This window comes from Danio rerio, chromosome 24 (assembly GCF_052040795.2).
Source record: "Danio rerio strain M-AB ecotype USA chromosome 24, GRCz13ab, whole genome shotgun sequence".
NCBI classification, from domain to species: Eukaryota; Metazoa; Chordata; class Actinopteri; order Cypriniformes; family Danionidae; genus Danio; species Danio rerio.
This window is the reverse complement of record NC_141044.1, coordinates 34,003,722-34,025,720: the sequence shown is the minus strand read 5'-3', so window position 1 is coordinate 34,025,720 and position 21,999 is coordinate 34,003,722. Positions and strand designations below refer to the sequence as shown.

The 21,999-nt window shown below is 34.0% G+C and overlaps 1 protein-coding gene across 2 annotated transcripts in view; it reads right to left on the bottom strand.

Annotated features, from left to right (window-relative positions):
• dpyda (dihydropyrimidine dehydrogenase a) overlaps positions 1-21,999 on the bottom strand; it is a 386,498-nt gene that overhangs the window by 35,395 nt on the left and 329,104 nt on the right. Inside the window, exon 20 of one of the 2 annotated variants that reach the window (XM_087309815.1) lies at positions 6,002-6,181. In XM_087309815.1, coding sequence (XP_087165941.1) covers positions 6,002-6,181 — 180 coding nt within the window. Of the gene's footprint in view, positions 1-6,001; positions 6,299-21,999 lie in introns of both variants that reach the window. The other variant, XM_087309816.1, reaches the window with a different exon arrangement.

Below are 21,999 nucleotides of genomic sequence, written 5' to 3'. Positions count from 1 at the left end.
GCTGCCCATTACATTACAAACTACAGCAGAGGGCAAATTCTTCAGCAGGAGAGCACTCCTCATACTTCAGCCTCCACATCAAAGTTACTGAAAGCAAAGAAGGTCAAGATGCTCCAGGATTGGCCAGCACAGTCTCCAGACATGGACATTATTGAGCATGTCTGGGGTAAGAGGAAGAAGGGGGCATTGAAGATGAATTCAAAAATCTTGAACTCTGGAATTCCTGCAAGAACACTTTCTTTGCCATTCCAGATGACTTTTTAATAAGGTATTTGAGTCATTGCAGAGATGTATAGATGCAGTCCTCCAAGCTCATGGGAGTCATACACAATATTCATTCTTTCTCCACTGCACCATGACCTTATATTCTATACTGTACATTATTTCTGCTAAGTGACAAGACTTTTGTATAATCAAAGTCAGACCTTACGGTCCTAATTTAATAATTAAAAAACAAGGCATGATCATATTTTATTTTGGTAAAATAAGCGTAATCTAGAGGCCTTTGCCTCTTATATAAGCCACTTCTTATACCAAATGATTAACTTGGATAGGCGACAAGACTTTCTTCAGTTAGTGTGTGTATATATATCATCGTTTCTTAATATTCTGCTTTTTAATATTATTGTGGAACTCCTGTTCAATTTTTTTCAAGACTCTTTGATGATTAACACCATTTATTCAAAATACAATTGTCTTTTTACCAGTTTCTTTCATAATTGTAGAATTTACAAAATCTTAAATATTACTGTAAATCAAAACAAAATTGTACTTAATTTTTAAATGAATCTTTACTTTAAATTTTAAGTTTACTAATAAATAAGATAAAACTTTTATAACTTGGTTTTATCCCTGCCAATAATTACGTCATTTTTAATACTTTCATAATTAATAACGAATATAGTCTCCATCTAATCTTCTATAACATTGATACTGAAAAAACAAAAACACAAATCTATTTTCCTCCGGTATCCATCTGCCAGCATCCAAGCGGCTTGCCAGAACTGTACAATGGCAGTAGTAAAGCACAATGCTCACATGCTCTAATGTTCATTGATTTTTCGTCTCGGTTTACAAAAGAGCGCCTGTCAAGCGAAGCTCCCGGTGACCCTGCGCTCGCTGACTTTTCCAGAAACGCAGATCAGATCAGATCTGCACCAAAAGATGCTCCTACACACACATAACCATCCACATTCTTTCCCAATTCCAGCACTAATGTCCTGCAGAAATGCCTTACACTTATCACCGTCTGCTTCTTCTTTGGGTTTATTCCTTCACTCGGCATTAGCATTTAAAGTATTGCAGCGAGCCTCCGCATGCACTGCAGAAGCTGAGAAGTCGCGGCGTTAGAAAACACTAGACGGGCTTCAAAGCTTTTCCCTGGGCTGGTGTATTAGCAGAGAGGCTGTGATCTGATAAAGCCCTTTAATTCGCCGCTTTGAAAGGAGTTTACTGAAGTTTTGCTCATTTACATGCAGCCTAATATTCCTTGTGCACAAATAATGAGGGAGATTACGGAGGGCTGAGCGAACACGTCAAGTACAAACCATTAAACGCGCCAACAGCTGCCTTTGTCAAATCTCATTTTCCGCTTCTATATTATTTTTGTTGCTGCTGGTATGTAAATGGCTTGCGCGCGAGGAGTAAAAAGTTGCGATATAAAGTAAACCCAATTATTTGCTTCCGGGAGTCTTTTTGTGATTCGAACCTTGGCATAATTTAACCTCACCTTGATCATTTTGGTCGAAGTGGTAGAAGGTAAGATTGGAAAAAAAGCTCACAGCTAAAGTAGATTGGAAATTATTAATGTAACAGTGGGGAGGGCAGGTGTGCGATAAAGACCAATCGTAGATCATTATGCAAATACTAAAAATTACATCATTGCTTGGAAGCATAAAAAGTCATGCATATTTGTGTTCCTTTAAAAGTATTTGTTTGATTTTCTGTAAAATGAGGTGTTTTAATAGCATTGTATTTCTGGTTTACTGTTCAAATATGTTTTATTTATATTAATTATTTATTAATTTATTTATTTTTCAAAGAAAGCACAAAGCACAAATTATTATTATTAATATTATTATAGACAACATTTTTATTACTACAGCAAAAAATAAAGTAATAAATAAATATTTAAAATAAAAAGCTAAATTCTATTTAAATTCAAATGATTTAAAATAAAAAGTAAACAATCAAATTAAATAAATAAATAAAATAAGATAAAGAAATAAGCGATGCAGTGCCGCAGTTGGTAGTGCTGTCACCTCACATCAAGGTCGCTGGTTCGAGCTTCAGCTGGGTCAGTTGGCGTTTCTGTGTGGAGTTTGTATGTTTTACCTGCCTTCGCATGGGTTAATAAATAAAAAAAACAATAACCAAAGAAAAAAAAAAACTGAATTACATTAAACATTATATTATTATAAACATACATTATTATTATAATAGACAACATTTTAATTGCTACTGCAAAAAAAGTAATGATAAAATAAAATAAATCTAAATTCTAATTAAATGAAATCTATTTACAATATTAAATAAAGTAAAATAAATTAAATAAAAAATAAAGTAATAAATAGAAATAATAAAGTAATAAAATACATTAAAAATAAAGCAAAAAAATTGATTTAAATTAAATTAAATTAAATTAATTTTATTAAGTGGGGTTAATTACCACACTTGAATAAACAAAAACTAAAAACAAAAACATTTCCACAAAAAATAAGCAAAAAATAAAGTAATAATTAATTATAAGCTAATAAGCTAAATTCGATTTAAATTAAAAAAATAGTTATTTTAGGGGACAATTAACTTATACACTTGTAATAATAATGATAATAATAATAATAATAATAATAATAATAATAATAATAATAATAATAATAATAATAAAACATTTCCACAAAACAAAAAGCACCAAATCAGCATATCAGAGTCATTTCCTTAGGATAAAGCCAAACAAGCATCTAATAAATATGCAAATCCATTAAACATTACACAGCTGCTTTTGACCAATTTTTTTTTTTTTTGTCAAAATGATTTTATTTCAGCTGTTATGTAAATCCCCCCACAGTCCAAAGACATGCAATATGAATTGAATAAGCTAAATTGGCTGTAGTGTATGTGTGTGAATGCAAGTATGTATGGGTGTTTCCCTGTGTTGGATTGCGGCTAGAAGGGCATCCGCTGCGTAAAATATGTGCTGGATAAGTTGGCGGTTCAATCCGCTGTGGGAGTCACCCTGATTAATAAAGCGACTAAGCAGGATAAGAAAATGAACAAATGAATGAATGTTATGTGAATCCCAAACAAGTTGCAATATAGAGTAACCCAACTGTTTTCTCCTAGAGGTTGTGATTCCAACTTGACAAATCTGCTCTATCCATAAGACCTCACGCGTACTTTAATCTTCCATGGGTTAAAAGTGCTTGCTTTTAGCAGGAGAAACAGTAAAACAGGAGCATAACGACCATAATGTTCTTTCACCTTTAAGACTGCAGAAGCGCAAGCGGCCACTTTGTGTATTGGCCAGCGCTGTTATTACGTGGATTTTTACGAACTAACAACAAGTAAATGGATGGATGCGAGTGCACGGGTTTAACACTAATGCTGCATTAATGAGCACTTGTTCCTAAAGCTGCAGAATTATGGGAATTGCGTTTAGCTCCTTAATGGCATGTGGGAGAACTGTAATAAGGAAAACAACGTGAGTCTGGAAGGGGTAATCACCAGTAAAAGGCTGTTTTAAAACAGCTGTGAACGTGGCTTGACATTAACCAACCACTGTGGTTACTAGTGCTTTTTGAAGTCACTAGCCACTCAGCGTTTCCATTGGCCACAGATTTGATGTTGGGCAATTGCATTTTACTGTACAGTACATGATTATAATCGATTGTTACGTGGAGCTGATTTTCTAAGACATTTGTTACCAATATAAAGAGCAATCTTTCCCAAGCTCTGGCCTTTTTTCTAAATATTACTCTGTTATATCAATAATTTATTTTTAACGGGAAGAAGATTTTGTTGAACACATTTCTAAGCATAACAGTTTTTACAACTAATTTCTTACACCTGATTTCTTTTATCTTTGCCATGATGACAGACAGTACATAATATTTTACTAAATATTTTTCAAGATACACGCATTCAACTTAAAGCGTAATTTAAAAGCTTAACTAGGTTAATTAGCTCAATTAGGCAAGAAAGAGTAATTAGGTAAGTCATTGTATAAAAATGGTTTGTTCTGTAGACTATCAAAAAAAAAAATATTGCTTAAGGGGGCTAATAATATTGACAATAAAATTAAATAAAAAAAAAGTAAACTGCTTTTTTTCTAGCCAAAATAAATCAAATAAGACTTTCTCCAGAAGAAATAAAACTATAGGAAATACTGTAAAAAACAAAATTCCTTGCCCTGTTAAACATCACTTGGAAAATATTTGAAAAATTCACAGGGGTGCAAATAATTTTAACATCAACTGTATGTGTCATTTTTTACATCAAATCCTTAAACTGTATTAATAACTTCAGTTAATATAATAACTAATAACTAAGAAACTATAGTGCGGCCATCAATCAAATGCAGCCAGTTTCAACAAACCAATGCAGAAGAAACAAGCAACTGAAGTGGCATTTACTTAAATATAATATTGCAGACTTTAAAACATATAGGTATGAAATTTAGTGCAAGAAATGTTTTCTCATATGCATAAATCATACAACTAAATTATACCACCATTAGATAGCAGTAGTAACCGTCTTAATGACTACGTTTACATGTACAGAAATAATTTACTTATGTCTGATAATCACAGTGAGAACTTAATCGCGTTATGATATTATGATATAAAAAAAAATTAAAGGTCTTCAATCCCGTTTACATGCAACTTACCTTCTTCATATGATTCCCCAAGAATTGTTGTCATTCTTTACTTCAATACTTTAATTTTAATACGATTAGGCCAATACTCTGATTAAGTGTCTACCATGTAAACAGCGATTTTTGATGACCTTAATCTGGCTAAAGTCATAATCGAACTTAACAGAAATCAAATGGGGACATGTGGAGTATTCCTATTTTAGCCGCATTATTGGGTGTACGAGTTGCATTATTGGGTGTAACGTGTAACGCGTTCCGCAGTAACGCATTACTGTATTCTTGCTACATTTTCGGGGAGCGCAGTAATGTAATGAACTACATTTTAAATTTGTGTAATTTGATTACAAGTACTAAAGTCAGTGTAATTGCGTTACTTATTTAACAAATGTAGATTTTAGAAAACAATATTTGCTGTTTTTAAATCACGTTTTCTTCTACAACGTCAGTTAATAAGCATTCACTTTTGAATAGCTGGAGATTGCGAGCTGAAATAGCTGCTGATGAAAGTGGTTGCTCCTTCAAATGGAAATACAGACATTACTTTGATTTCACTGAGCGTAAAAACAAAAGAATTAATGTGAACTGCAGGCTAGCCTATGTACAGTCTCTAAAGAACTTTCGACTGCTTTTAAGTCAACCAGCAACTTGTTCAAGCAAGTTGACAGAAAGCAGAAAAGCATTTTAGATCAATAATCGTCAACAAGGAAGACACTGGTGCCCAAAAAACACAACAACCGGGGGGTGGGAGAAGGGGTTATTTATTTACGTTTGAGCATTTACAGTTTGTCTCCACAACCACAGACATACTGTTGTAGGCTATGTGTATCCAGTTTTCTTTAAGTCAAATAAATAAACCATTGAAGTCCATTGATTAGAACTCCTGGCCATGTTTGGTGTAAAACCAGCATAATGCAAAACACTTCAGTATGGTTGTAGTATGGTTGTATTCCAAGTTTCTTAGGTGCCATTGAAATGTGACAGCATTGCCCCTTGTGTTGGGTTAACTATTAGACAATATAAGCCAATAACCTTCTTTTACCTTCTTTCTACTAAAGTCTTTTAACTTTTGGTTGTCCTGATGTTGTGTAAATTAAAAGAAAGTTTGGTGCTGTTTGTGAAGTCACTCACCTTTCCTTTAAATTCTTCCAGTAGGGGTACAGGCTTTCCTCGATGGTGACGAACCGTAGGAGGCGACTGACCATCCCAGTCTTGCAGCTCCTCAATGCTCTTCAGGTAGAGCAGAGCTTTCAGACCCGTACAGTAGTCCTCGATCACGGTGAAGTCCTGGTTTTGTACTGCACTGCACACCTGGGAAGACAAAAGGTGAGCTGGTTTCTTTATGGTTTAGTAATTAGTGCACGTGTTGGCATTACAAGTTCTAGTCTGACTTGCAACATTTACCATTGTTTTTGTCATATAGCATTTCTGTTCTCTCTCTAGTGTTATGCTATAAATAATACTGGCAAATATCTAAAAAAAAAAATCACAATACACCTCCACATACACGCAACATCACGACAGAATGGCACCATCTTAAAGCTGCTGTAAGCATATATTTTTTTTAATACCGCATTGTATGAAATATACCTACAAGGAATAAATATAGCTGAAATAGGTGTGCTGAGAATTCACACACGACCATGATAATCCTAGAATCTGTAAAAAGCAAATACATAAATAAAATTTACATAAAAAATAAATGAACTACAATTATCCATGTAATGGAAACGTGTTGTGAGGGTTCGTGATATGAAACTGTAAAATGCTTTATATTAAAAATAAAATACAATTATGAAACAAAAATGCTTTATTGTTTTAATTTTTTATAATGATATGAATAACATTTTCTAAGAAATAATAATAATAATATATAATATCATAAAAATATTTTTAAGTAATAAAAAGACTATATGAATAAACAAATGAAAAAAAAATTAAATAAAAAACAAAACAGCAAACAGAAAATACATTCAAATTAAATTCAAATGAAATTTAAATAAAAATAATTTAATAAAACATTTAAATTAATTAAAACAATTAATTAAAATTTAATAAATAATATATATATATATATATATATATATATATATATATATATATATATATATATATATATATATATATATATATATATATATATATATATATATATATAAAATAAAAAATCTAAATAAAAACTAAAATATAAAGAATGTCAGACATTTTACTAGAGGTGTACATTTTCACTTACAAAAATGTGAAAGGATGTCACCTTTAAGCTTGTCTTCCTCAAAAAAAAAAAAAACATTCAATGATATATAGCATCCTTAATCAGTCAACTTCTCCATCAAATGATGTCACTTCCTTTGAGTCATAGCCTTAAGGTTTATTGCACAAATTTTATGTTAAATTTAATGCAAATGTGACAGGACTGACCGAAACATGGGGACAATTGTAAAATTATTTGTATCATACATTTTTCATATTAATTTGTAGAATTTATTTAGAATTCCATGTTTTTAATCAATTGATGTGAAAGAGAATTACTTAGTAACTTACTTTTTTTTTCTCTCTAAATATCAGTTTTTAGCATAACAACGCTATTAAAGCTGTAGGTTCAATTGGGCTGAGCACAAGGACAATGGAAACAATGACAGAGTTTGTAAGTTTAAAGTGTTTTTAATTAAGAACAAAAATCTGAGAACTAAATGAATGGCATATTAATTTAAAGAACAAGAAGTCAACCATCAGTCAATTTTAGATATTTTTAGGATGAAATACTTTTTATTCACTGTATTTGTTTAAAGTATATACAGGATTCAGAGAGAGAAATCCAATACCTTTTCAGACCTTTTTAAAGACTCTTTCCCTACATTTTAAGACCTTATAACCACTTTTCAACCAGAAACACTGGCGAGATTTTAACTTATAGTGTCAGGGTTGGCAAGGAGGACCCAAACGCAGAATAGACAGGAGAACACAAGGTTTATTTACAGGAGGTAAACGCAATGGTGTTTGCAATGCAATGCAGAAGGACAGTTCACACAATAGTGCAGGGTGATGGCAGGAGAACAGGCTAGTGAGGAGACTAAGGATGATACAAGGGGGAGTGTCTTATGCGGGTAAACAGGCTGGTCAGGAAAAGAGAAAATACAAAGTTCAGGGCAAGTGGTCAATAAGTAGCTAGCGGGACCTCCAGTTTGGGACAAGGGTGGCAAACAGATGAAACATCAAGTCAAGGGATCCACAACCAGCAAAGACTCAGGATGCAAGTGACACAAGCCTCACAACAGGACTAGACAGCTGGGGAGACAAGAAAATTAAAGAGAAGAGACCAGAAAGAACAGAAAGCAAAACACAGCAACAGGAACTAAAAAAAACAAAGAACTAACAAAAGACTAGGTCTGAGGATGACAAAAATGGCAAAATTAAAACTTGAAATTATTCTTGAGCTACAAACAGAAATAAAATTAAAAATGACAGCAACCATGCTGAAAGAAGAAAATTAAATAAACAGAATCAAAAGGATAAATTAATTTGAGAAAGATCAAAAAGACTAGTACCAGACTAAGACGACACACACACACACAAAACAACAACTATATATATATATATATATATATATATATATATATATATATATATATATAAACCTTTATTAAGCACTAAACAAGATTAGTTAGACAAGCACACAAAAGATAGTATGACAAACCGGCAAGGACAAGGGGAAAATGAACTCAATAGGGAGTAGAGAGCACGAGAAACAGGTGAACATAATTAGACAAACAAGGACTAAACAAGGGGGCGAGGCAAAGGAAACAAGGAGGCAGGACAAAGGGTTGCACATGGCGAACACAACAAAAAAGACAACCATGTGCTAATACACAAAACAAACAAAGAGACATTAAACACAGACAGGAGTGACAGGGCTCCTGTCATATAGTATATTTACTAAATATTAATGTAAGAAACTAATCCAAAACTAAAACATTATTCATATACTGAATAAAAATCTATTAAATCTAGCTAATTCAGCAGGTTGGCATCTATAGAACTGCAGAAATAATAGTGTTGACTTGATTTCTGCAGTAAACAACGCAGCATGATGTCAAATCTGGGAGGATTATATTGATTTCCATAAACTACACAGCATCCTGATATTCGCAGACTAAAATCAGGCAAACTTTGGCGTACAACCATACAATACATAATCAAAAATAATAAAAAATTAATACCTTGCAAAATAGCATTTAAGACTTTTTAATACTTTTTAGGGGCCTTTAATGTCTCTACATTGATTCATCAAATTTTAATACTTTTTCAGACCCCGCAGACACCCTGGTGTTTTTATTTCAGGAACAGATAATGTAAGTTTCAGGTAGAATGTCCCATATAATGAAAATCAATACAAACAAACTGATTTTAAATGAACAAATAACAGCCAAATTTTAATTTCCAAATGCTACTTGTGTCACTGTTAAAAGGTCTGCTTTGACTTTCCATACAATCACATCCACAGAAGACAGACGGTGAGAAACGGAGGCCATTAAAACACGTGCCATCCTTCAAAAGACAAACGTCAGCACGTGAATCAAAGCTCTACTACAGAAACGCTGCATACAATTGACCTTAAGAGAAATCTAATTCATTCTGTCATTACGGGCCGATAACGCCGAGCTTATGCTCACTCGTCAAGCAAAAGTCAGCCCGTTCCATTGACTCCAATACACTTCTGTAGACGGCGATACGCAGCCAGAGCTTGAAGTCGGGCTTTGTGTGAGTGTCTACGGCACTTCAGATGGCAGTCACACCGCGTCTTAAGAAAGCAGATAAGACACGTTTATCTGCTGGAGCTATCGCTGATCTGACATCAGCCTGAGAACTGCCTTCTTTCACAGGATTAGCATTCAGTCGCTTTGCAAACGTTCACAGCTGACTCGACACGCAGACCCAGATCTCCGCTCTCTCCGAGTCTGTATCTGATGGCTTATTTCTGGGGTTGGGGTTGATAAAAGGCTCTTATTCATAAGCGGTTCAGTTTTTAGATTGATTTCCGCTGCTTTTGAATTTCGGCTGTTCTCTATTGATGTAGACGATGAAGCTCTAAAATGCGATATGCAAGAGTTTGCTGCAATGCTAATGTACAGCAGGCAAAAACTGAGAGAGGGCCTTTGGCAAATGAATGTCAAGACTAAAAAGGAGATTTAATAGTAATAGTAATAATCTGACTGGGTTTTAATTCTGAATGTATTTTTAGTAGTATTGTCAAACTAAAAACAAAAAAAAAACTTTAAAAGTTTGTTAAGTATGGTGTTTATCTGGTATTTAAGTATGTATAAATGCACTCATGCATCTACATATTTAAGACAAAGTTTGTATATATATATATACATATATACAGTTGAAACCAGAAGTTTACATACACTCTAAAAAAAGGAACATAACTATTTTAAAAAAAAATATTTGATGGTGAATCATACTAAACATTTATTATTTTAGGTCCGTTAGGATTACCTAAATAATTTACATTTGCTAAATGCCAGAATAATGAGATTATTATTTTTTTTTATTTTTAGACAGTCAAAAGTTTACATACATTTCCTTAGTATTTTTAGCTTTTAGCTTTAAACTGTATAACTTTGGTCAAATGTTTTGGGTATCCTTCCACAAGCTTCTCACAATAGTTTGAAGGAATTTTGGCGCATTCCTCCTGACAGAATTGGAGAACTGAGTCAGATTTGTTGGCTGTCTTGCTCACATAAGCTTTTTCATCTCTGCCCACAATTTTTTATAGGATTGAGGTCAGGGCTTTGTGATGGCCACTCCAAAACACTCACTCTTTTGTCCTTAAAGCACATTTGAACTAATTTGGCAGTATGCTTAGGGTCATGGTCTGTTTGGAAGACCCATTTGTGGCCAAGTTTTAATTTCCTGGCTGATGTCTTGAGTTGTTGCTTCAGTACTTCTATATAATGTTCTTGTTTCATGGTGCCATCTATGCTGTGAAGTGGACCAGTCCCTCCTGCAGCAAAACAGCCCCTCAACATAATGCTTTTCCCATACTTGCTTGTAAGCTTTCCCCTTCGTCCTCCAAATGTAACACTGGTCATTATGGCCAACAGTTCAATCTTAGTTTCATCAGACAACAGGCCAGGTCTCCAAAAATTATTCTTTTTTCTAGTGTAATTTAGAAAATTGTAATCTGGCTTTTTTTATTTCTGGCTTGTTGATTTTCCCATGTTGTCACACGAGAGCAGTGTGTTTAAGGTTTTCCTTAAACACTATTCTACAGTTTTGCCTCCAATTAACTCAAATGTTGTCAATTAGCAAAGCAGAAATCTTGACACCATCATCTGAGCTTTTTCAGAGGCATAATAATCTTATTGTATGTAAACTTGACTTTCAAGAAAAGTTATAACAATTTCTCAATCTCTCTCATTATTCTGCTATTAAGCATAACAGAAACAAATTTGATAATCTGAATTTACCTAAAATAGAAAAGTTTAGTCACATTAACATCTGCCTTTTTTTTTAGATGGTTAAGTGCCTTTTTAAACAGTGTATATAAACTTCTGGTTTCAACTGTATATACACATACATACAACAGTTTTGTCTGGTTCTTGAATCTGATTGGCTAATAGCTGTGCGATATTCTGCAATAACAGCACTTGTACAGCCTCTTCACCTACCACCCCTATGTATTACTCCGCCCACATACAGCGACAAGCAGTCATTGCTGCTGTTGGACAACATAATATACTTTTGAGTCAAGAATGTAGTTGTTTAGATTGCAACTATGCAGTTTATTTATAAGGATAGTGCCTATTTTAAAATATTTATAATTTCGGAGATACAGTGCCTTGGCTGCCATCAACCTGTCTGAGCAGACCAAAGTAAGTGACGGTTGACGTTCTGCCACAAGAGTGTGACAGAGACTGCATAATAAGCCCTTAGAGGGAGAACAACTCAAACTACAGCTGAACAAATCGTTATAAATCAGGAAAGTGACAAAGTGACATAAGTCGATCTATCTATCTATTTTGGAGTGCCTTATTTATATCATAAAAACTGGTGGCGTTTGCTTTGCTTTGGCTTTTTCAGGTTAATTATTGTAATATCCCAAATGCAACAGAGAAATAATGGGAATACTCTGTAGATTGATGGCATTTTATGCCGTTCAGCCTTATAATCTTAAAATGTCAGCAAAAATGAATTGTTTTTTCATCACTTTAAACATTACGCTAGAAAATCATGCAAATAATAAAGTGACGTTTGTGAATTGGCAATGGTTTTTGCTGTTCTGACGTCAGCTGCAGATGTAAATGAGAGGCGGAAGTTCCTCTTAAAAAAATGTTTGTTGAGACTCTTAGTGTTTGATTTTCTTTTATATACACATGATTATGCCGTCAAACTGTTATACTGTATATCTGAACAATATCACAGCAGTGCAATATGGTTGTATATCGTCACTGGTAGGACACTAAGCACACCTCCCACCAGTGCAGATATACAGCCATATCGCACTGCTACTTGTATGATATTGCTCATATACACAATATAATAGCAAATATGTGTACACATACTTTATACACACAAGCACATGCACACACATACATAGTCTAAAAAATCCTGGGTTGTTGTAAAAAAAATGGAAATTAAAATTTAATTTACACTTTTTAACCCAGTGGTTGGGTTTGTCCATATTTGACCAGAAATTTTGAACAACCATAATTTTTCGTGTATGTATATATATAAAAAATACAAACTTTTATTTTGGATTCAGTTAATCCTGATTCATTTTTTGGCAGCACTAGTAATTATGTAATATGTTCTGTGCAAAAATATTATGTATAAATAAATACAAGCATACATAAAATACAACAATATACAAACCTAAAATAGTTGCACATATATATTTTAGACATACTTTGTATTATAAATATTAATACACTTTTTTTCCAATTATACTGGCATGTGTGTTTATACATATTAATGCTCACAGAACATATAAAGATATTACACAAACAAAAAATGTTTGCTTTGGATGTGATTAACCATGATTTGACAGTGCTACAATTCAAAACAACATTTTTGAAGTGATTTTACTTTTCAACTTTAGTTTATATTTACACTATTTCTGTTTGGTGTGAAAGGAGGGGGCTGCAAACAGAATCGTTCAGGAACACAAATCAATCAAAACCAGAATGCTTCACTTCCTAACAAATCCCACTGTTCTCCATCCTCCACCTCTTCTTCAAAAAGAGTTTCGCGGGAGGAGGCCGAGATCACTGGTCACCCGTAGATTTAAAGGCTTCATGACATCTGAAATCAAAGTTGTCTCAAAGCTTTAACAAGAGGTTTTTGTTCCACTAAATCATCCAGCAAATTTCAACAATTAAAATAACCTTTTTAACAAAGCATTATTTTAATCTCTAAAATGACCCATTTGTAGGCCCACCCGGAATCTGATTTTCTGCAGATCTTTCACAGATCTCCGCAGATTTTTAGCCCATCATTAATTCTGTTTATTTACTTGAGTAAATGTGGGTAAATCTATATTTATTCCGTTTTTTTTTTTATTAATTTCAGTAATATTATTGACTAATGGGAAAATGTTCATCTGATTTATGTACAATGCAGTTCTTACAGTAATATTTTCTGTCTTTTACAAGATATATTATATGACAAACTTACTTTGTTACCAAATAAAGTGAATCTTATTGGATTTGCATTTTAAACATTAAATAAAAGTTAAAAAGATATTATTTTTTATTTCATATATTAAGGTTTTAGTTATGATACTCCCAAAATAATTCCGCAGAAATCCACAGACTTTTACCAAAATTGTGCGCAGAAATGGCAAAAACCGTCAGCAGATTCCGTCTGGCCCTACCCATTTGCCAATGAGATACTATGTGACATCAGAGTGACTCACAGACTCCGCCTCCAGATCGTAGGCTCCACCCACAGGCATTAATTAGAGAGCATATTTATGATGTTTAAAATGAATGGATGATGCTTAATCATGTAGATAAAGACTTAGTTAGCTGGAAAGGGTGACATATTTTGACAAACTGAATTAAATAGGTGTAAACAGTTATGAATGAGCAGTATTTATTATCTTAATATTTCACTTACTTGGCAAGAAATTATGAGGACAAGCATTATTGCCATCATTATTCTTGAACTGGAAAAATTCAGCTTTAGCTTGGGTAACCACAAACACTTTTTGTTCCTAAGAGTTTTTTTTCTCTCTTTTCTGCATGATTTATTATAGCTTTTGGCAGTCTATAGTGCTCTACCCATGATTTTTATTCCAGTCAGCCCAAAACATGACAATAATTGGCCATTTTAGGAAGCGGTTATAAGCAAAATGTCCAAGTTTTGTTCAGTTCAATGACATTATTTGCATTCTGTGCCTCCAATATGGCCACCAAGAAAACAATCAAAACATTAGCTATTTACTAAAACATTCCTTTTCACCACAAGGGTTATGACAGAAATAATAGTTTTTCTGTATATATACATATGTGTTTGTTGTAAAAATATTATTTCACATTAAAAGTGAATTAATAACACACACACACACACACACACACACATACACACACACACACACACACACACACACACACACACACACACACACACACACACACACACACACACACACACACACACATATATATATATATATATATATATATATATATATATATATATATGTGTGTGTGTGTATATAAAACAATCACAATAATAAAGAAAAATCCAAGTCATGGCCTTTTTAAAAGTGAAATCCATGTGAGCTGCATTTTCATTAGTATTCTCATTTACATTCAGCTTCTATCTCTCCCAGTTTTTTATATCTACAGTATGAATCTCAGGTGGTTTTTGAACAAGTCCAATTTGATGACATTTCACCTTGATTTAGCACCAACAAACACGCAAGTTCACTGATGCCTGACGCGTAGTTGAACAATTGATTGGTAATTATTGAAGTTAACAGAGCTGACAGGCATCAATACAACAGCACTTTCACAGGTATGTGAGGATCAGGGGTCTTTCAGAGAGAAGATGAATGTAGTAGTGTTAAAAAAGAATAGATGTTTTACTATGGCTTTTTTTGAGCTCTATTTACAGACACCGTCCATGATATTAAATGTAACAACGATATAGATAAAAAAAAAGAAAAAAAAAAGCTTTTTAACAATGCAATATAAAAGCAACAAATCACTCTATAATATATAATAATACTTACTTACTTACTTACTCCCAGGGCCATTTATATTTAGCCGCACCAAATTGGTGTTTCGTAACATCTAGTTTTTATAAAGGGGGTTTAATAGCTCAAGGCTAGGACAAATATACATACCCTACAAAAAATTTAGCCTACTAAATCATCGACAGCATATGTCTTCGGACTGTGGGGGAAACCCGAGCATTCATGAATGAATGAATGAATGAATGAATAAATAAATAAATAAATAAATAAATGATTGAATGAATGATTACATAAATAAATAAACCATTAAACAAAAAATAAAAAAATAAAAAAATAAACAAATAAATAAATACACAATATTTAGATTTAATATTGGTAATATCAAGTAAAATTTTACATTTTAAGTATGGTGGTGACTATTGGTAAGGTATTGCAATAAATTCCAAGCAAACAAACATACCTGTACACAATCAAACAAACATAAAAAAATATTAATAATAAATAAATAAACAAATAAATAAATGCATATATATATATATATATATATATATATATATATATATATATATATATATATATATATATATATATTTTTTTTTTTTTTTTTTTTTAAATAGAAATATTAGTTTTTGAGATGCTGAATAACAAAATGACATTTTCTGTGTTTGCAAAACTACATAATTACAAAGAAAGTATAAATGAAGTATTTCTACTGCATTATTAAGTAATATCAAGTTAAATTTTACATATTAAGTATGGTGGTAAATATTGGTAAAGTATTACAAAAAATTCCTAGCAAACAAACATACCTGTACAGACAATCAAACATAAATAAATAAAAAAATAAATAAATAAATATAACTGCATGCAGCGATTGATGAGGTTCGAGCATTTGGCCTCCTTTTTGACATTTAGGCAGTTTAGATGTATGGCAACACAAAATTTAAGACTGACGCGAAAAAATCCAAGATAGAATGAAATAACTGGAAAAATAAAATGTGCAAATAAATGAAGTGATATTAATCTAAAGAGAAAAGTTCAACTTTTTTATAATTATTGATTTAGTCATATAGCAATGGGACCAAAAACCAGGTACTAGTTCGCAAAAGTAGGTTTTTCACAAATAAATGCATATTAAATGAACAGTTTGGCTGACTGCAGTGTTTTTTTGTTTTGTTTTAAAGTGTTCAGTATGAGCAGGCCTATCATATGATATGTATTTTGTGTGGCTGTGCAAATCCTTGTGTAAAACACACATTAATTTAAATACTCACAAAACTCAAAATCGCTCCCTAGTGGCCGATTATTTCAACGTTTTTTACATAAATGGGTTATGTAATGTAATGTAATGTACATTTATATAGCGCATTTATTGTGTGTGGCCATACACCCAAAGTGCTTCAAAATCACGAGAGGGTCTCTCCAAACCACCACCAGTGTGCAGCATCTACTTGAATGATGCGACGCCAGCCTCAGGACAGCGGTGTCAGTGCGCTTACCACACACCAGCTATTGGTGGAGTGGAGAGACAGTGGGTAAACAAATAAGGGAATAAAATGTACATTTGCTTTAATATTGCTTTTTACATTTTGCTACATTAAAGCAACAGCTTACTTAAAAAGCATATGCTCTGATATTTATAATGTATTAAAAAAGCGAACTCATTAATTACGTAACATAAATAATAAACCATACTTAAACATATGAGAATCTAACACAAACATTTCAATATGAAAGCAAATCCAAAATAATAACAACGAGCGGCCATTTTTATCCTTTAGTTACAGCCACATTTAAAGCAAAAGCAGGGGATTTGAGCTAACAAATGCTTCATTACGACGGAAACGTTGCACTACTGAAAAAGCCAGGCCTGTTGCTCGGCGAACAGGAGTCGCTGGCCATTACTGCTGTTCATTTGATGCAGAAACATCAAAGAAACCCCGAGCCGCAGTATTTAGCGCTAATGTGGCCGAGGCCTGAAATAAATCTGAAGTGAGAATTTCTAAGTAGTTTCCAGGCAATCGAGACGGCAGGTCCTTTTTATCTGCTCTGAAACCAGTGCTGGTGCATTGATTTCCACTCGTTCAGAGATCTCAGACGCTTTTAGATTCGACTCTCCTGCTCTTTCCATCATCTTTCTTTCTCTCTCTCTCTCTTACACACACACACTCTTTCTTTTTTCTATCTGCTCTTTTATTCCTTTGCAATAAAATCCTGGCATTTAGCCGCGCACCGTTTCTTCCCCCCCTAAAGAGATTCGGTTTGGCATCCAAATGTTACAATGACTATGCATGAAGCTCTTGTCCTTTTTGATTCCCACAGATTGACCAACACACCGAGCGGTTGATATTTTGACTAGCGCTCCAGGTAAAAGACTGAAGCTTTATGGAAGTCACTGGAAGTAAAAGCGTTTCACAAGCCACTGAAGAAAGACTATATTTGCTCAATACAGTGTCTAACAAGAGGACGCAACCTTTGGTCTTTTTTTAGTGCAGGTATGAGTAGTGAAAAGGGAAATATATAAGCAGCAACTGTGATCGCATTTACCCTCATTTCATTCTAAATTTATATGCTACACTAAGGGTGTCACGATCCTCCAAACCCTCGATCCGATTACATTTTCGATTCTAAAGGCACGATTCGATTCAATTTTCAATTATGAATAATTAATTAATTAATGACCAATTAATTATTTGTAGCCTACCGTTTAAACTACCTGACCTGCATGGTCTTTGTTTTACCCATAAACAAATCATACAGTAAATGAAAAAAGGTACACACATAAGTACCACCGGTTAATCACTTTTTCTGCGGGACTCGTGAATAGGCAGTGATCTGTGTCGTTATAATGGCGTCGGTAAAAAAGACGCACAACCAACAGGAACCAGCCAACAGTATCTGAGGTGTTCGCTAAAATGACTAAGTACAAGTGAGTGAAAGATTGAAGCAGTCCTCTGACTGCCTGGACCTGCTGTCTCGAGCACAAGGCTGTATGTGCGTCTGTGTGGTCACGTGATGTGCATTTTCAGGTAGAGAGGAAGGAGGGCTGCTCAGAAATGCCACACGCCACTGTGGATGTCAAATCGTTGTCGTTCTAAAATGCCATTTAAAAACAAAGACAGTGTAAACAGGGCCTGAGTGTGTACTTTTCGCGAGCGGATTTCCAACGGGGGCAGGCAGAGGACCGCTATGGCGGTGTTGTCTATCCGGACGAACCGTACGTAATATGCACATAGCAGAGCTTGCAAAACTGTGTTTTTTTTTGTCGACAGCACGAACGTTGTCAACATAACTCACTGGAAATCCAAAATGCTTACACACCGGCAACTTCATTGAAAGAGGAGAGGGTTTAAGTTCTGTCGACGGGTCTCCTGCTTCTGCAGTTTAACAAGCACTTTAACAAGCCTGTTTTTTTCCTGCTTGGCAAGCCAAGCTGACATGGGGGCGTGGCAGCATCGACGATTCTATTTTTTGATTCGATAATCAAAATTGAGCATAAATTTCGATCGATTTCGATTAAAAATCGAAATCGTGACACCCCTATGCTACACTGACACTTTTTAGTGTGAATAATTTTTTAGATTATTTAAAAAAAACTTTTTTTAATAACAAAATAACAAAATAAAATAACAAATTTTAATAACAAAAAACTATATATATACTAGCCACTCTGCATTTTCACTAGCCACAATTTTGTTGTTGGGAAAATATATTTTATATGCATAAATTTGACTTTGCCATGCTAAAATTACTTGGTTTAGATTTTAGGTTATGTCCACATGAATCCTCATTCATTTCACTTTTTGTGTGAGCTTGGTGAATGAGCATGTGCATGAGCAAATGGGTCATGGTTTCATAGTGTCGTATTACAATTAGTTTTTTTTTCAAATTATTTTTCAGAACTTAAAATGAAGGATTTACCAAATTAAAAAAAACAAGTAAAATATAGCTGTAAACTCTAGTTTTTATTTAACAAAATAATTCTAAAAAAAAAAAAAAAAAAAAAAAAACCAATTGACATTTAAAAAATAATTATTGCCATGTATCTAAAATATACACCGTAATTTGTCCTGGCTAAAGGTCCCAGATCACCATTTAACCACACATAAATGGGACGTTAATCTCCCATTAAAGCAATGTCATTGTGAAATGACATTATATAATAATTATTACCATAATAATTAAACCAAATTAACAAAAAACAACTGCAAGCAAAAGAAAGCAGGTGAAAAGCATATTGTATGATAATGAAAGTATGATCACACGCACAAGGTTAAAGTTAGGACAATTATTAATCTGTTCAAATAATGGTTAAAGCGAAAGCAACCAGTGCTGCTTATAAAAAGACAAATCTGGAGCTCTTGAAAGCAGCAAGACTGTGGGTGCATGAGCATAACTTTTTGTCTAGTCTATTTGAAAGAGAACTAATCACATCAGTTGCGTTTCTAGGCACGGTTGCTTCAAGCAAGGAAATGGGAGCGCACAGGTGTTTGATTCAGTCGCGTGCATCACATCAGCTGTTGCCTCGAGTGATCATCATCTCATTCCGTGTTCACCTGCTGTCTTTTGCTTGCTTTATTTTTGTCAGTCTTACTGCCTCTCGATTCTAAGATCGCATTTGAACCCTATTGTCAAACCTTGCTTTTAAGTAAACTCCAATTAAAAAAATGACTTTCAACCAGCCAAAGTGGCTAGTGGTGGAGTCTGTCTAACCGCCACAGCTAAAATGTACCCGCATTTGGTGGGTGTTAATGTAAAGCCCTGTATGTGTATATATATATATATATATATATATATATATATATATATATATATATATATATATATATATATATATATATATATATATATATATATATACACACACACACACAGTTGAAATCAGAATTATTAGCCCTCCTGTTTATCCCCCCTCCTCCAATTTCTGTTTAACAAAGAGAATATTGTTTAACACATTGCTAAACATAATAGTTTTATTATTATTACTAATTTCTAATAACTGATTTGTTTTATCTTTGAAATGATGACAGTCAATAATATTTGACTACATATTTTTCAAGACACTTCTATACAGCTTAAAGTGATATTTAAAGGCTTAATTAGGTTAAAAAAAACAGTTTTTGAAATTTTTAAAACTCATTTTAAGCTCAATATTGTTTACCCACTTTAAGCTGAATACTATCATGCAAAATAACGAGTAAAAAATATGTAGACATCATGACAAAACAAAATAAGTTAGTTATTAGAAATCAGTTATGTTAAAATGTTAAAATAAATCTGTTAAAACTCACAGGAGGGCTAGAAATCTTTCCTTATGTGTATATATAATAATAAAAGTTGCTTTAAGTGGTCTAAATACGCAAACTACATTTCCTGCTCTAGCTGAATCCTCCCAATGTACTGTAACACAACCTTAATGCAACCTTGCAGCAACACTATATAAGCATTTACATATTTTTCTAAGGCACACTCCAAACCGTGCTGCTTGTTAAAAGCGTTGTGTTGTCAACAAATCTGTTGTTTTCACCCCTCTCTACGGAAACATTTAGCAGTTTGAGACGAAATTACCAAATCCTGATGCTTTCTGGGCCACAAGTCATTTTTACTACTTGATGACGGTCTCTTTATTGCAGCTCGCAACTGTTTACATGCACCGAGAAGGACCCAAATTACAGTGCGGATCATTAAGATTGAACCAGCTCTGCCATTAGTGAAATATTGCTCCATTGCCCCCAAAGACCTCCCTATGAAAACACCGTCCTGATCTCCTAAACGCAGCTATTTTACTGTCTCATTATGACAGGCCAGAATCTATCATAACAGCCCAATCTTATTAAAGGAGCAGACATTAGACTTTACAACAACACGGTGAGTGCGAGCGCTTGACATCATTGCTTCAGTAAATGAAAGTCATTTGACTGTGTTAGGCTGTTTTTCAGGAGCTGCAGGCTTTCCAGGATCTTTGGATTTGTATAGTGAAGTGTACAGTGGGTTAGATTAATGCACAGCATATAATCAATATGACTTTGCTTCCCTTGCAGAGTAACTGACTATTTAAATATGTATGAATTTATATTATTAAAATTGTCTTATTAATAATAATAATAATAATAATAATAATAATAACAATAACAATAATAATAAATTAATCCTTACATTTATATAGCACTTTTCTGGACATTTAAAGTGCTTTACACATTAGGGGGAATCTCCTCATCCACCACCAGTGTGCAGCATCCACTGATGATGCAACGGCAGCCATATAGCATCAGACCGCACACCACACTCCAGCTGATTGGTGGAGAGAGGAAGGAGTGATAAAGCCAATAATGCTATGGGGATGGTTAGGAGGCCATGATGGACGGAGCCCAGTGGGCAGATTTGGCCAGGATGCTGGGGTTAAAACCCTACTCTTTTTTTTCGAAGGACATCCTGGGATTTTTAATGACCACAGAGAGTCGGGACCTCAGTTTAACGTCTCATCCGAAAGACGCCGCTCACTGAGCAGTATAGAGTCCCCTTCACTATACTGGGGCGTTAGGTATCACACAGACCGCAGGTTGAGAGCCACCTGTTGGCCTCACTAACACCACTTCCGGCAGCAACCTAGCTTTCCCATGTGGTCTCCCATTTAGGTACTGACCTAAACAGCAGAACTGCTTAGCTTCAGTGGGCACCATGTGAGAGTGGCAGAGAACTAGCTGCCAGCTAGCTAATGTAAATTATTAAATGTTTTCTTTTACCTAATTCAAGAGTTCCCACTTAGATATTCTTAGCATTTATAGCAGGTTTGGCATGCTGTCCCAGGAGAGAACCCTGAGCTCGGATATATTTGAGCCCAAGGCTCCTGCCCGGTCAATAAGCAGCCATTTTGATCCGAGATCAGGTTGGTCTCGAGAGCTCCCCCTAGGAAAAGGGAGGAAAA